Raw genomic sequence first — 15,308 nt, forward strand, 5'->3', positions numbered from 1 at the left:
GCAGTGACTAGGCGATGTTAGGGCAGCGCATTTTATTTCCTCCTCATCATCAATCCTCCACATCCCTCTCTCATTAAACTGTCTTGTTACCCATTAAAGCCTAACAGCTTTAACAGGCATGGGCTAATAAAAGTGTTCATTTTGCACAGTGCAATCAGAGTATTAATTAGCATTTTTTATTACAATGATTTTACACAAACAGCAGTGAGCACAAGTCACTCTACTAATAACATTGTGACATTGTGAATAAAGTCAAAGTAGCATTCCTTTATGTTCCAGAGGTAAAAACTTACCTGTAGAATTTAAGTGATGGTCCCACGGCGAGAAGGACAAATGGCACTACTGTATAACTAATAGCAACCTGTGTGCATGCCCATGTGATGACATCATAGATGCACTTGTATGAATCAGAGATCAAGAAGTATGGTCTGATGTTGTGCCTTACCTGCAACAACAACAAAAAACATGCTTTAAAACTTTAAATTACATGCACTTCCTTCTGTAAACCACAGTCAAACTAAGCTAACTGACCCATTTTATTTTTAAATCTCTGCATGGCAGCAGATATTACTGCCAACTTCTGCTTCTTACCCACTCATCTCTCTTTTTTTTGTGCTGTCACTATCTGCCACTTTCCATCTAAGAAGTCTTCAGAGAAATCTGCCCAAGTAACTCTGTGTGGCAGTGGCCATTAGTTTTATGGTATAACTGGGTCAGTGTCCTCTCTGTCCTCTTTCAGATAAAGAGGAAAAAGAGCCTGCAGGAACTCACCTGCACAAATAACTCGCTCAAACAGTGTTAGTGTTCGTAATAACTAACACTGTTGAGTGTTTTTTGCTATAACTTTAATATATCTAAATTAACATCCTTTTTACCAGACTGAAAAGCCTAGTTTAGCAGAGATTAGTGTTAATGGTCCCACATTTAAAGTTCTGCACTACTCCATTATCGGCTTGCTGTCTACGACAGGATTTTGTTGCTTTATTAGTAACCATGGTAAATGTGCTCTTGTGCTTTAGCAGGGAAATGAAAAACAAAGTCTTTCGAGCAGAATTCCTATTCCATTGCGTTATATGTCCTAAGATTCAAGAGAGAAAATACACATATTTTTACATACTGGCTGGATTTTGTCAGAAAAAAAGAAAAAACTCCAACTCCAAGTACTTTGCAGACTAAATTTAAGCATATACTCACTGCACGCGCAGCCATGGTCATGGCAATGCCTGTAAGGAATGTTAGGTAGTAGCCAGGATACACGCCGTGCCACATGGCTGACAGCAGGAAGGTAGCAGCTGTAGGGTTAACAGGACAGCGCTCGTAACAGACCCTGCAAAGGAAACCAAGGTGGTACATGTTTAAGGGATCAATCAAAATAGGTAAAGAAAATAAATGAACACATTTCCATCCCAGATGCAACAAATAATAACCCTAAAGAGGCAGAACCTGTTATGTTTAAACTATATTACAACCGTAATGCTCTTACCTTTTGAGCCAGAGAGCTGTTTGAATATTCCAGTTGTCTAAAAACAACTTGAAACTTGTGGCAAACTGAAACAAGATCCAGATTAATTTATTTTTAGACTTTAGGAAGAACAAGTCTTTCAATGAGGGTCAGCCAGTATGTATGTATGTATGCATGTATGTATGCGGGTATGCATGCATGAATGGATGTATGGATGTATGGAAAGAAAAACCAACCTCAATGTCCAGGATTCTGAGATTTGAAATCATGTCCCACCGTGGGGAGCCATCTTTGTTGTATCCATTGAAGCCAAACCCTGCAGCGTTGTTGATGGCATCAGCTGCAGGGGAAAGTTAAAGTTTCTGAATATAATACAAACAACATAATAAAGTAGAATGAGCTCAACACCCAAGGGTTACATGTTTTTGTGAAGTAATGATGGGCAAATACCAACATGCAACATCAAGGATTTGAATAGCTGAATTTAAAAAAATAAAAAAATAAAAAAATAAAAAAACGTTATCCTACCACTAGATGGCACTGTTGTATCAGGAAGTTCTATTAAATAAGAGTTTGTTTTTTTTGTTGGTTTGTTTTTTTATTCTGGGCTGCATTTTGACATTACTTTCCTGATAACCAAATTATCTAAACCCACAGAAGCTTGATGAGTTCATTTAATTAAAAAAAGCAAATGAACTAAACATCAGTTGTAACACCCACATGTAAAATTCACATTTTTCACATAGTTGCACAAAATTCACAGTTTTTATGATTTGTGGTTAAATTGCGGCACTGTCTTTCTATATCTAGTTGCTAAATGAAAATATGATAAAAAATTACAAAACTATTTCTAAGATCTTTTCACGCTCCAATATCCTGAAACTGATTCATCCTTCAATATTCTACAACTAACTTTACATTGAGCATAAAAACACATAATTTCTCTTATTTGCAAACTATCACATAAAAACAGATAACAACAAATAACATATTTGTGGGATAAAATGCGTAACCCAGAACTCACCAAGAGTCCAGACAAAGTAGTATTTTGGCCTGAGAGCCAGCATTGCAAGGTAAAGATAGATGACCTGGAGATGGAAGGGTGTTGTGCTGATGAAGTCATCATTTATGGAGTGTTCTACTGGGAGCAGCTTGTAGAGCGACAGATAGATAGCCAGTGAGATGGCACATGTGCACAGCTTTGAGATGACGGCGCTCTGGGTTAGGGATTAGAGAAAAGAGTGGAATAAGAAAAACATTAAATCCAATTAATCCAGTTTTTTTAGGCTTGACTGTTCAACATGCGACTACAAACACCAGACTAACATGCACCTGCAAGAGAGGTATTGCGTCAGATCATGTTTAAATCATAACCACTTATTTTTTTTAGTTTAACACAAGGTAGTTTGGTTTTTCACTCATCAACATATTACCGCAGTATTAGCAGATTTACTATTATAGTACGACTTTGCCCATAACAGCACAAGTCTTCACAGAAGGTGTGTTTTACCTTTGGGGAAGGTTCACTGAGCTTGAGCTTTCCATTTTCCTTGCCGTTGGAATTCTCCTGGTGGCGTGGCTGATAGCACGTCCCTTCGATGAAGGACATGTAGTCATTGTAGGAGCATGTGGGCCCTGCCAGGATGCCCATGAAGTTACAGTTGTAACTCAAATACTCCAGTAAGCTGGGCATGCGACTTCAGGATGATCGTGTGGAGAGAAGGCCAGATTATTAGGAAAAGTGTAAATAAAAATTAAAACAGAATGAAAAGACAAAGTGTTCACCAGTTAATAGGACTCCATTGTGTAAAATCTCCAAAAATAAGAAGTTACATTCTCAATTTTGCACTCGCATGACAAAACAAAGCAGACATTGACATGCCCTTCTGGCCTTGTGCTTCTTCCACACACAGTTTCTCCTGTCTGGACATGAGCTCTCGTATTGACTGTTAATTCCTCACCTTCCCAGCAGCAAAGTTAGCGAATGACTCAGAGTGGCCCAAAGAATGTTAGTGGAATAAATACACCGCTGTATAATTGCGCCCGAAAGGTAAACTCACTAGTTAACTCTGTGTTGTTTCTATTTTTGTTTGTTTTGCCTCATTTATTTGAGTGAATTAGTCACAGACTGTTAATGAAGAATAAACATTACTTCATTTTTAAACTGTCTTTACAATATTTATTCTTTATTTAGGTCTCATATGAAGTTCTCTATTGTGTTTTTGTAAGTAAACTATATGCACTTAGTAGGATAGACTAAACATTTCTTTAAGCTTTAGAGAAGGCATTATTTTGTGACTGACCAGTGGCTAACATGTGGGTGGGCGAACATTCGGTAGTTTCTTGTCAGATAATCTGCCCACTCATATTTAGGAGCCAAAATTCACACTACAACGGTGAGTGTGTAACTAAAAAACATCCAGCCTTAGTATCTACATTCTTTCTTTCTGTTCATTTTTTTTCCAGAAGAACCTGCAAAGCTTACCTACAAAGACATTGTGCTGTATAAACAAAAATGAATTTGTTATGTCTGTAAGGCTTTTTGCTCAGTACACAGCCTCTCTCATGCACAACTCCTACAGTATTTGCTGCATCTTGGCTGCATTGCTGTCTACAGTAGGGTGGAGGCTGGAGGATAAAAAGCACAGTTGTAGAGCAGGATGGATTGAGGATTATGGGCAATCCCAAAATATTATTTGCTGAGAGCAGTGTGTGGTTTCCTAGATACAAAGTACCTAACAACTGCTAGAAAGCACCAGAAAGAGACTGAGAGGAGGTGGGGGGTTGGAGGGGGCTGATGATTTTCAATGCAGAAAGCAATAATGCTGTTATGAAAAGAAAGACCAGTGTTCCTCTTGAGCTTAGCTCTTGAACCCAAATTTCAAACCATGGTAACTTTTTTTTTTAAATTCAACTTGATTGAGGGAACTTGTCACTGAAAGCATTAAAACATACCTGAGTCACATACCTGATAGCTAGGTATTTCTGATTGGGAGTCAGCTGTGCTTCGCGCTTGGTCAAACCTACAGAAGGATGCAGAGACCCACACAATTATAAATGAGCAAGATATATTAAACTGCCTGGCCACAAAAAAAAAAAAAAAAAGACCCAACTCATGATTTAACTAAACAAATAAGTCAAAACCTCCTGACAATTTCAGCCAAAGTTATTTAACCCAAACTGATACAATGAGTAGCTTCTCATTTCTTAAAAATCATTTGGAAAGACGTATCTGGTGGTCGTGGAAAAAAAGGTTTGTCTGTTTAAGAAGGGTCAAATGACTGACATGTATCAAGTAGAGAAAACATCTAAGGAGATGCAGATACTACTAAAATTAGGTTCAAAACTGTCCGACACACTAATCAAAATCGGAAAGATAATGGAGAACTACTGTCATTAAGGAAGAAATGTCATGAGGAAAAGAATAAAGAATAATGGTGATTGGGAATCAGTTTTGTGAAATCAAATAGAAGACAAACAACAGCAGAACTCAGGACCATGTTTAATAGTGAAAATAACACTCCGTAGGAAATTGAGGGACTCAATAGGGCTAAACAGCAGTATAATCCTGAGATCAGTGAGGCTAACTGGAGAAAAAGGCTTCAAGTTGCTAGGAAGCATTACGATTAGCCTCTGGGGTAATGGAAGAAGGTATGTGATCTGATGAATCTAGATAAATCTACCCTGTTCCAAAGTAATGGATGCATAAGGGTAAGAATGACAGATGAAGTGATGCACCCACCTTGCCTAGTGCCTATTGTACAAGCCTGTGGGGGCAATGCTATGATCTGGAGCAGAGGTCTCCAACTTGATCCTGTGAAGTCTGCACCCCACCTAGTTTTCCATGTATCCTTTCTCCAACACAGCTGATTCAAATTATTGATTTTTTGTGCAGAACCTGATAGGCTGTTAGATCCATTAAATTTGATTCAGGTGTGTCGAAACAGAAATACATGGGAAACCTGCTGGATTATGGACCTTGTAGGACTGAGTTGGAGACCTCTGATCTAGAGGGTTGCTACAGTTGTTCAGGTCTTTGCTCGGTAACATCATGTGCCAGAAGAATGGCATCAGCTGACTACCTGGCTATCTTAAATGACCAGCTTATTCCGTCAATGGATTTTGTGACTTCCCACATAGACGGTCATATGCCAAGATGACAATGGCTCGATTAATTGAGTTTAAATTGTGAATCAGTGGTTCAGGAAGCATAAGGCATCATTTTCACACATGGATTGGCCCCTACAGAGTCCAGACCTGAACCCCATTGAGACTTTTTGGGATGTTGCTGGAGAAGGCTTTGTGCAGTGGTCGAACTCTATCATCATCAATATAAGATCTGCAAGGCCCGATCAAAATAAATCCTGCGGCATTGCAGAAGCTTATTGAAACATGCCACAGCATATGTGTGCTGTAATCAAAGCTAAAGCTGGTCCAATGAAATATTAGTGTATGTCCTTTGTTTTTGGTGGCAACTATTTTTATTGGCCAGGAAGTGAAAATCCAAACAAATAACAAGCGCATGTTGGATATCGTGACAAAATTCTTAAACAGAAACATTACAACATGCAAGCAAAGAGAATCATAAGGATGTGAGAATGGACCTGAAACGTAAACAATTCACAGTGCAAAGAACAGAAAGACACGATGGTGTAGAGTAAGCAGGTGGTTGTTTGTATAACATCATCAGAAGATGCCACCACCTATCACAGGTCAATCAACTGTTCAGCCTGCACTATTGCAGTAAAGACCTGTAGCTATCTATGCAACTCATTAGACAACATAAGCAAAAAGCTTCATAAACAAAGCCATGCTTTGCAAAATTTTGCTGCTCTGGCCACTTTTGAACCCCTGATCCCCAGAACAAAAAGAAGCTGGAATTTCAATGTTCTCTACAACAATAAAGGAAAAACCTGTGCAAATAGATTGGATAGGTGGGATGTGGATAATTAAACAACAGACAGGTACAATATTATGACATCTCTCTGAGGATGGGGATTACAGTCTTGTCATTAGACACAGAACTGCAAGAAAAAGCAATGACCTGAAGAGAATTTAAACTACACTGCACACATAAACATGCACCCTCATACACACCAATAAACAAATTTTTATTATACTGCTGATTGCGCTCACTCTTGAAGATCCTGAGGGGATTTAAGGCTCCAAGTGGGAGCTTATGAGCTGTGAGCAACTCTTATCATCCTCTGTCTCTGAGCCTTTCTTGTAGTTAATCAAACTTGTTTATTACAGCCTGTGATATCAGTTCTTCGTCTAGATTTACCAATTACAGTTATGTAGCTATTCAAGCAATACGGAGAGTTCAAAATCCAGGATCAGTAAGTGTAAGATGGTGTGGACTTAAAACTCTTCTGCCTTGTAAATCAAATGGTCTGCAGTGTCTCTGTAGTAGCTCTCTACTTTGATTTGTCTTTGAATAAATGGTTCCCAACTTAGAAATATGCAGTCAAGATTAAATCAGACATCTAAATCTGACAGTAAAAATTCACTCCATCACTAATGCGTTACATAACTATGCTTATGTTCTCTTTCTGGTTCACTAGTCTGCTGTCGGAGCTGAGAACTGGCTCCGAAACCTGGTCATGTGATCTGTTTTTAGACCCCTAGGGGAATTGAATGGGCAATTTCACTTTTGTCACATCTGGCACCTTTGATTCTAGAGAAAGTGCAGGTGCACACCCACACACCCACACGCCCACACACACACACACTCATCTTACCGTCATGTATTTCAAATGCCATGCTGGTAATCTTCTGTGTTATAACCATCATGGGCCTAATCAAAAATAAAGAGAGGGATAAATGTACAACACACTGAATCAGATGTTTTGTTTTTTGTTTTTAAAAAAAATTTTTTTTTTTTTTTTTTAAAAAGAAAAGTCAGAAAAGTGCATAAATTGTAAATAACATTTAAACATGTGCAAAACATTGCATTCTGTCTTAACAGGGTTTTAAATCTTTACTGATATTTAGTTATTTACAGCTTTGGCTTGGCTTAATACTTGTTTAACTTAACTAATAATTGAGAAAGTATTGTTTTTAATCGCATCATTTAGCTAACAGGATTCAATAATAATTCATCCAGCAATAACAATAACAGTAAAGCTGCAGCTTTACTGTCACAATGGGAAGATTCCTTCTGGATAATTATAGGCTTCATCTTTCATTTTTTTTAAGTTTCTGTAGCTTTCTATTCTTCCACTCTAGACAGATGTTGCAGTTTTGTTTTATTTTTTTTAAGTAAGAGTTTTACTTTGTTCACGGCTAGCAATTGTTAGCAATAAATATTGAGCACTACACAATATGTTTCATTGAGCAAAGACAGGTTGTAGCAATGTTTACAGATGGAGGCTAGGCAATAAGTGTGCAACAAAAAACATGGAAGTGACTTTTTTTTTTTACTGCAGTTATTGTCTTTTTTTTTTTAGATTTTTATGCTGAGACTGATGAGATACCTTCAACTTGCCGAGTCCGAAATCCTACTTCTGAGTTTAAATAAATAAACCATAAGTTACAGACTGTGGATAACAGCTCCACCTGGCCATTTTGGACCACTGTTCAGTACAGTATACTTGCATTGGGGGAACAAGTTATTGACAGAAGTACGCCTGATGTAGCAGTGACTATATAGAAAAAAAACATGCTTTATTGTAAATTTGGCTATGTTAATATACACTAATGCTTTCTTTTTTAAACAAAAAGATGCAGAGATATGTAACTTTGGAGCATGTGTGGTGTACTTAAGTCCATTTGAGCCTTGTTTAATGTATGCATGTAGAAGTTAATCAAGGCCCACATAATCTAGACATCTTAGTCTGGTTTTAAGATCTTCAGTTTTGTACAATTTTAATAAGACCAACATGTTCACATGCATTTTAAAGGACTGATGTTGGTCAAGCTGACTCATCAATGTCTTTTTGTAGTGTTATGAAGATGTGCTGATCGATGAAAAACATGAAGATAATCTGCTCTTTGAGTGAATAGAAATAACTGGATATTCCTCCTTGACATATTGGTATTTATAAAAGCATGTCGATCTAACATTTTCAAGTAAAAGACAGGCACAGCTGACATCTAAAGGAGGGAAATCTTTGTCTTCACATAGGCTGTATGGGTTTGCATTAGGTTGCGTAGCAACTAGCCACCCCCACCCTGCTGGGAGTACAGGCTGTCTGAATTGTCAGACAGTCTGGAGGAGTGGGAACCCAACACAAGGACACTATCGCTATCAACATCCATCTTTGGCACAGCTGAGCAGAGTGACACTCTTGTTACTGTTTAGCTGCTTATATCTAGCATCCTGATTTTAATTACTTGATTTTATATTGTTTCAGCTTGTTTTACATCCGTATGTTACTCAAATTCAATATCAAGTGATGTTTGCCATTACAGTAGCTTACCCTGTAAAATCTGCTGAGTACATGCCGTAATCGAAAACATAGACTCTGGTAATCTGACACACTATCAGATAGCCAAGTGTCACAATGAAACAGTACCTGCACAGAGACAGAGAGAAAAGAAGAGGGAAAATACTCGGAGTGTTTATTTTTAAATGTATAAAAACATGTGAAAACATGGATATGTTGGTACAAAAAGAACAGAAGCACTAAAAAAAAACAAAACTCTAAGGACACCGACCATACTGTATGTTCTCAATTATTAACCAGTACAAAGAGGCCTTTTCGACAGGGCATCTCCATGATTCCCCCAAACACAACAGAAAATGCAAAATATGGAAAAGGCAGAGCTGACTACCATTATGAGACACCAGTAGTGGAAGAAGATGCAACAATACAACCTTTTTTCCAAAGGCTGAGGACAGAGCAGTGCAAAAGTCTGCAAAAAAAGCTAGCTCAGTTTGCTGCTAACAAAATAAGGGTTGTGCTCCTCTAAGTCGTAATGCAGTATGGAAGGACCTCTTGATTGTGTGAGTTTTCTGTATTCGAAGCAGCCATCACCTGATCTCTGCCAAGTTATTATAAAACATAATTAAATAAAGGCTCTCACATTTGTCCAAGAGGTCACATTCTGAGCATTCAAGAGTTTAATTTCAAAATGTGAACTAGGACTATAAGCTGCTGTTAATCATAAGGCCAAAAAAACCCAAAAACAACTCTGCAAACAGGAGATCATTACGCAGTCCTTTTATGTGCTCTGAGGTTTCTTTTTTGTATCCATTCCAGGCTTGGCATCTGGTCCGAGGGCATATTGGTTTGCACTCCATCATGCACTTATGGGAGGATCTTTATACTGGAAATCCTAATTCCAGATCAACCGTTCAGCAACCATGCTCAGTTAGAACTGATTCATGGGAACATTCAGGATTTACAATGTATGTTTCATGGATTACTTGTTGTGTTTGATGGTTGAAATCTGCTTGTTTAGTGGTATATTATAATATAAACCTGTGGTTGTGCAGTGTCCTTGGAAAGGTCACTCTTAGGAAAAAAAAAAGTTTTCCAATCTCGAGGAAGTTTTTATCTGGTTAAATAAAGGAGAAAATAGTTTAAATTTCTATTTTTATTTTTTTTTTATTTTCTTTTTGGTTTGTAACCAGGATTGGTAAATATTGCCTCAGCCTTTTTCCATAAACAAGTGAAGAAAAACATATTTGAACTACCTTTAAGTTAAGTCCCCATGCTATTTAAGAGAGCCAAAATTTTGGGGAAAAACTCTGAATACCAAATACATACTTGGTTTAACACAAAGACCTTACTGTTGCACCATAAAATAACCATTGAAGCACTACAAAAGTTTTTCCCTCCCTTCAACCATCCAAAATCTTTTCATTAAGTCCTGCTCTCTCCACTGCTGCAGTTTAAGGAGAGGACATGAGCTATGTGTGCAGCACCAGCGATATCGGCAGTGAGCCCAGCAGGGATACAGCCTTTATCGTCATCTGAATTGTGTTGGTGCAATTCACAGCTTGGAGGGGGTGTTTCATTTTCACTCAACAAAACGGACAGAGCCTGGAAGCTCAGTGCATAGGCCTCTTATTGTGGGAAGGTGGGAGACAGACCGAGCTGCAGGTGTAAAAACACACTGCGCATAAGGAAATAAAAAGAAAAGCTAATTACAACAAAAAGGAAAAAAAAAAGGAAGAAGAAAAAAGTTAGAACATGTGCTCAGCTGGGTACACATAAACGCCTTGAGGCTCTTCCATCCGTTCTTACATGCATCTGTGAAGCAGTAATTTACATCTCATTTGAAAGATTCATTCATTCATTCATTCATTTTCCAAACCACTTAGTCCAATCAGGGGTCACTGGGAAGCTGGAGACTATTATAGCAATCGCTGGCTGAGAGGCAGGCCATTTTGAAGATATAATCCCTTATCATCATAAATTATCTTCCAAAGAACAAACTAAAGAAAGTACAATGATAACTTGAGAAAATTTAACTTTCAAGTTAAGAAAGTTAAGATTCTTGCGTGTTTTGTAAAGTACAGTCTGGACCATTTTGTCATGTCTTTTCTTCAGCACCACTATCATTTTTGAAAGGGCGAACTGCATTACTGTCACATCAGTTCCACCTTATTGAAAAATTTCACAGCTGTCTGCTATGCCCTAAACCAGCAGGCAGTGCTATGTTCACACTAGAAGCAAAAGGAAGCCTCTGGAACATTCCCACTCTGCTCACCACGCCCAGCAGGTGAGCTGGAGGAGGGAATGGTATGGAAATACGATGCCAACTACTAAATAAAGCCCCTCAGGTCACTCTACAGCCAGACATAAGCCAGGCTCACATTCACAATGATACCAACAAAACAAAGAAAAATGTTTACTGAGGCTCCATAAAGCTGTAAAACTTAACCAAACACAACCCTCCTTCCTTTAGCCTCCCCCAAAGACTGGGTGTCTGAGTAGAGGAACGAAAATAGAGAAGTCATAACATAGTCTGCTGGACTGCACTGTGCAGAGTTTGTTGTTAAAGTTTGACCAAGCCTGACTGGAGATCCACAGTAGAAGTAGAAGTTCATTCCCAGCAATGTCTAACCTGTGTTCTGCATCTCTGTTCTCGCAGCTTCCTGTCTGCAGGCACAGAGGGGGCAAGAAAAAAAAATAAAAAAGAAAAATAAAAAAAATTCTTTATTTATAAGAGAATCTTGTTTCAAACTGTGTACATGATGAATTGGCAGGAAGAATTCAGATATATTTTTATGTATAGATGCCTCAGGGTGACAGAAGTTCTTAATACGGAGTCTCAGAGTCACAAGTCTGATCCAGTTGGAAAGTTTGGCCTTCAACAAGCAATGTCTACATTTTATACCTCACATATCTACTCATAGTATTCTCATTGATAAAAAACAAACGAAGGGACAGTTTAAATATAAAGAACTAAAGAGTAGAAATCACATTTGACTCATTGGCTGCTAAAGACATCTTTTGATGTCTTTTGCAGTTTCCGTATATGGAAAGTCAGGCATGCATGAAAACAGCGACATAATGTCTCACATAATTTCACAACATATTGTGAAATGTGGGGTGCTCCGAGTGCACACCCCAAAGACGCCTCACTACACGCACTTGGCCATGTCGGTCCCCCATTTTCCGCTGTCCTGAAATATGAGCCAAAATGTTGTAAAATGCAGGGGGCTCTCAGCTACAACAATGCCTGGAGGCCAAAGGGCTAATAGTGCTACAAAAGAGCTTTGACTACCTATGAATTCCAAAGAACAAAGGTCATAGGCTAAAAACTGGTTGGATGAGCAAACACAGAGGGCAAAGCACATAGCTGTGGTTAAATCTCAACCTGTTTCTTTCACAGATACCTATTTGCCATGCAAAAGATCTGAGCCACTGGGTTCAACAGCATCTACAAACATCAGCATGTCAGTGTGTCCCGACATTATGACTCTCCTCCTCCCTCAAGCCCTGAAGCTGCGCTTTCATCGGAGGGCTGAGTAAAAGTTACCTCTGAAAGCAATAACGGTATTTTGTGTTGAGGCTTGGCCACAAAATAAATTTTCTTAGATTCTCTTAGATTCTGCCTTTAAGTAAAATATTGCTGTCAATAAAGAGTTATACTACAAACAAATGAGGTGTAAAAAAAAATATATATATATATTACAAGAGGTCAAAGGTTAGCTTCTTCTGTCATCAGGTGTAAATAAATAAAAATGATCCATTGTAACATTTTGGTCATTTTTATTGTTTTTACTGATCTTTTTACTTGTCTTACCCCCCCCCATAACAGTGTTGCATCATTAACATGTATGTCTCCTGTCTCAGCAGGTCTCCCTGGCCGGGAGTAGCAGTTCCTGTTGTCTGTTGTCTTTCTGTCCTCTTCCCCCCACACAGCAGAGGCAGATGGCTGCCTGTCCTGAGCCGGGTTCTGCCGGAGGTTTCCTTCCTGTTAAAAGGGAGTTTTTTTCCTTCCCACTGTTGCCAGTGTGCTTGCTCAGGATGGGAGATTGAGTTGGACTCAACTCAATCTGTTGGTTTCCTTATATAGGCTGTTATGAATTGGCCTTCATTATGTTTTCCCCTCTGTCTGTAAAGCGTCTTGAGATGGCATTGCCGTGATTTGACGCTATATAAATAAAGTTGAATTGAATTGAATTGTCTTCTTGGGCATAATAGCAGCAGAATGATGGCCTGGCTACTGTGTTGTTTTTTCCTGATTGAAATCAAGAGAAATGATGAGCAAAAATAAAGTTTTGCACATTTTCCTTTTTGCTTTTAATATACAAAAATCAGCAGTAATGAAGAATTGTAAGAATCGCAATTTAAATTGAATCGGCACCCAAAGAAATCGGAATTGAATCAATTTTGCAACAATGACAATTCCCAAATAATTGTGATTACAGCATTAGGTATCAATTGTGTCAGCCCTACTTGTTTTTGTAGTAATTATGACAGAAAGTGGTCACTGTTTGGAGAATCGGTTAATTTCCCTAACAGAAAAGCTAAAAGCTAAAAAACTAAAAGCTACATAAAAAGAGTCCACAAAAAACTTCACTTTTCAACATCTAAAACAGCTTCTTAAGTTGCCGATATTTGAAAATAAACTTAGCTCTTACTTGTGCATGTGCTCCAGGCCAGCAAATATCATCACTCCATAGGACAGTCCACTCTGTACCAGGAAATGGAGGGAATACCTGTGGAGACACGAACACCATTAATCATTTCAAACTATTAAAAAGCTAAGGATTTGTTGTAAAAAAAAACTCCCTTCCTTCTTCCACTGTCATGCCACCAGCCATGTGTCATCTCCAGTCAGTGTTGCTTATTGTCACACTGGGTTCTTAATATATTCCCATCCTATCCAGCTGCAGGATTGGAAATATCACACCATTGTGTTGAATTAATGTGCGCACATTCATCAAATTATGCTATATATGTCCACACTTGTGAACCAAGTACACACAGTGCACAAATACACAACTCAACAGCAGCAGCAGATGGGTCTTTGAAGGGCGCAGTGTGTGATCCTATCGACGTCAAGCCCTCCAGGCGAGTAGAGATGCCACACTGTGTTAGTAGTGAGTCAACAAAGAGGACAAGGGCATTGGGCGCGGGCAGAGATTATGTAGGGTGATAGGTAATCAAATTTATACATGACACAAAATTTTATCATGTATTTTTTGGAATGTATTAAAAAAAAAAAAATTAAAATCTATTATTGTGTTTACAAGAAAATGTATAGAATCAAGTTATTCCCTTTTAATGCTTTAACAGTTCAACAATCTCCAAATGTTTTTTTAAGAGTGCTGTTCAGAGACAAGCTTTTTTCTCTGCAGAATGGGAATACATCCTAAAATAAACCAACACTGCACCATCTGTAATGAAACTCCTCAAGGACCCACAGTCAGGTGTCCTCTAAGAAGAAACAATGCTAGCATGCGTACAGCATGTATAATAAAAGATTGTGTATGAGAATTAAAGTGTGTATGAGCAAAAAGTGCCTGCAGACATTCATTCAATTGCACTCCCAGTATTAGTAGACAGGGCTGCAGCAAACTGGAGCTAAATTAGTACCAGCTGCACAAAAGTATTGACAGGCTCCAGGACAAATGGTGCCACCCTCCGTATTTACGCAACTTGAATTTAATCTGTCCACTGATGATGATGAACCTGTCAGCATCAGATGATTACATTTAACTTATGACTGCATGAAAGCTGTGCAGTTATGGAAAAAATTTCTCAGGTGTCGTTCTACTGTACAAGACACCTTTAAAAGCAGGAAATGACAAAATTTTGCTGGATGTCAAAGTAACCTTACAAACACTTGACAATAGGGGATAGGCTGTTAGACATCTGGCAACTGACTTTGGATAACTTGATTACAGCTGTTATATTAACAATGCATGTACCTAAAATAGGTCTGAAGGTTGAATCAAGTCAATTAAAGTATGCACAGCAGCCAACAAACAATGATTTGCTAATTAATACGTTTTTGGGCTAAGTTTGAATTAAGAAAGAAAGCTGTCCTGCCACAACCCTTTTTGGATCCCTTATGAGCAATTATTACACTTAAACTAAAACCATGCTTATACATAGTATCACACATTACTGGGCTTTCCATTGGTCAACTGAGCCCAGCTCTGTGTTATTAGACCAGAGCGAAGCCTTGGACTTATTGTTAACAAAAGCTTCAGTGGGAGATGATGGACTGAACATTGTGGGATTGTGTGTGTAATGTAAAAGCTCAAATAATGACATCAGTTCCCACATAAAAGCAGACAAGGTACAATCTGTCGTGAGCAATGCAGTCAATCTAGATGCGAGGTACACACTAATCAAACAAGGAGAAGATAGTGTGCCTGAGGTTATGCAAAATGTTTTAAAAGTACAGTTTGCTTAAGGAGTACTGCTCTCTGGGT

At 38.4% G+C, this 15,308-nt stretch overlaps 1 protein-coding gene across 1 annotated transcript in view; it reads right to left on the reverse strand.

Annotated features, from left to right (window-relative positions):
• The window catches only part of mboat2a (membrane bound O-acyltransferase domain containing 2a), a 38,520-nt gene that overhangs the window by 2,482 nt on the left and 20,730 nt on the right, over nucleotides 1-15,308 (reverse strand). The window contains exons 4-13 of the mRNA XM_079261984.1: nucleotides 13,506-13,583; nucleotides 8,884-8,979; nucleotides 7,204-7,259; nucleotides 4,431-4,485; nucleotides 2,973-3,159; nucleotides 2,487-2,679; nucleotides 1,699-1,802; nucleotides 1,484-1,548; nucleotides 1,195-1,327; nucleotides 294-445 (exon numbers count right to left, since the gene is read on the reverse strand). Of these exons, the coding sequence (XP_079118110.1) occupies nucleotides 294-445; nucleotides 1,195-1,327; nucleotides 1,484-1,548; nucleotides 1,699-1,802; nucleotides 2,487-2,679; nucleotides 2,973-3,159; nucleotides 4,431-4,485; nucleotides 7,204-7,259; nucleotides 8,884-8,979; nucleotides 13,506-13,583 (1,119 nt within the window). The remainder of the gene's footprint in view (nucleotides 1-293; nucleotides 446-1,194; nucleotides 1,328-1,483; nucleotides 1,549-1,698; nucleotides 1,803-2,486; nucleotides 2,680-2,972; nucleotides 3,160-4,430; nucleotides 4,486-7,203; nucleotides 7,260-8,883; nucleotides 8,980-13,505; nucleotides 13,584-15,308) is intronic.

Source organism: Telmatherina bonti, assembly GCF_933228915.1.
Source record: "Telmatherina bonti genome assembly, chromosome: 22".
In the NCBI taxonomy this organism is placed as follows: Eukaryota; Metazoa; Chordata; class Actinopteri; order Atheriniformes; family Telmatherinidae; genus Telmatherina; species Telmatherina bonti.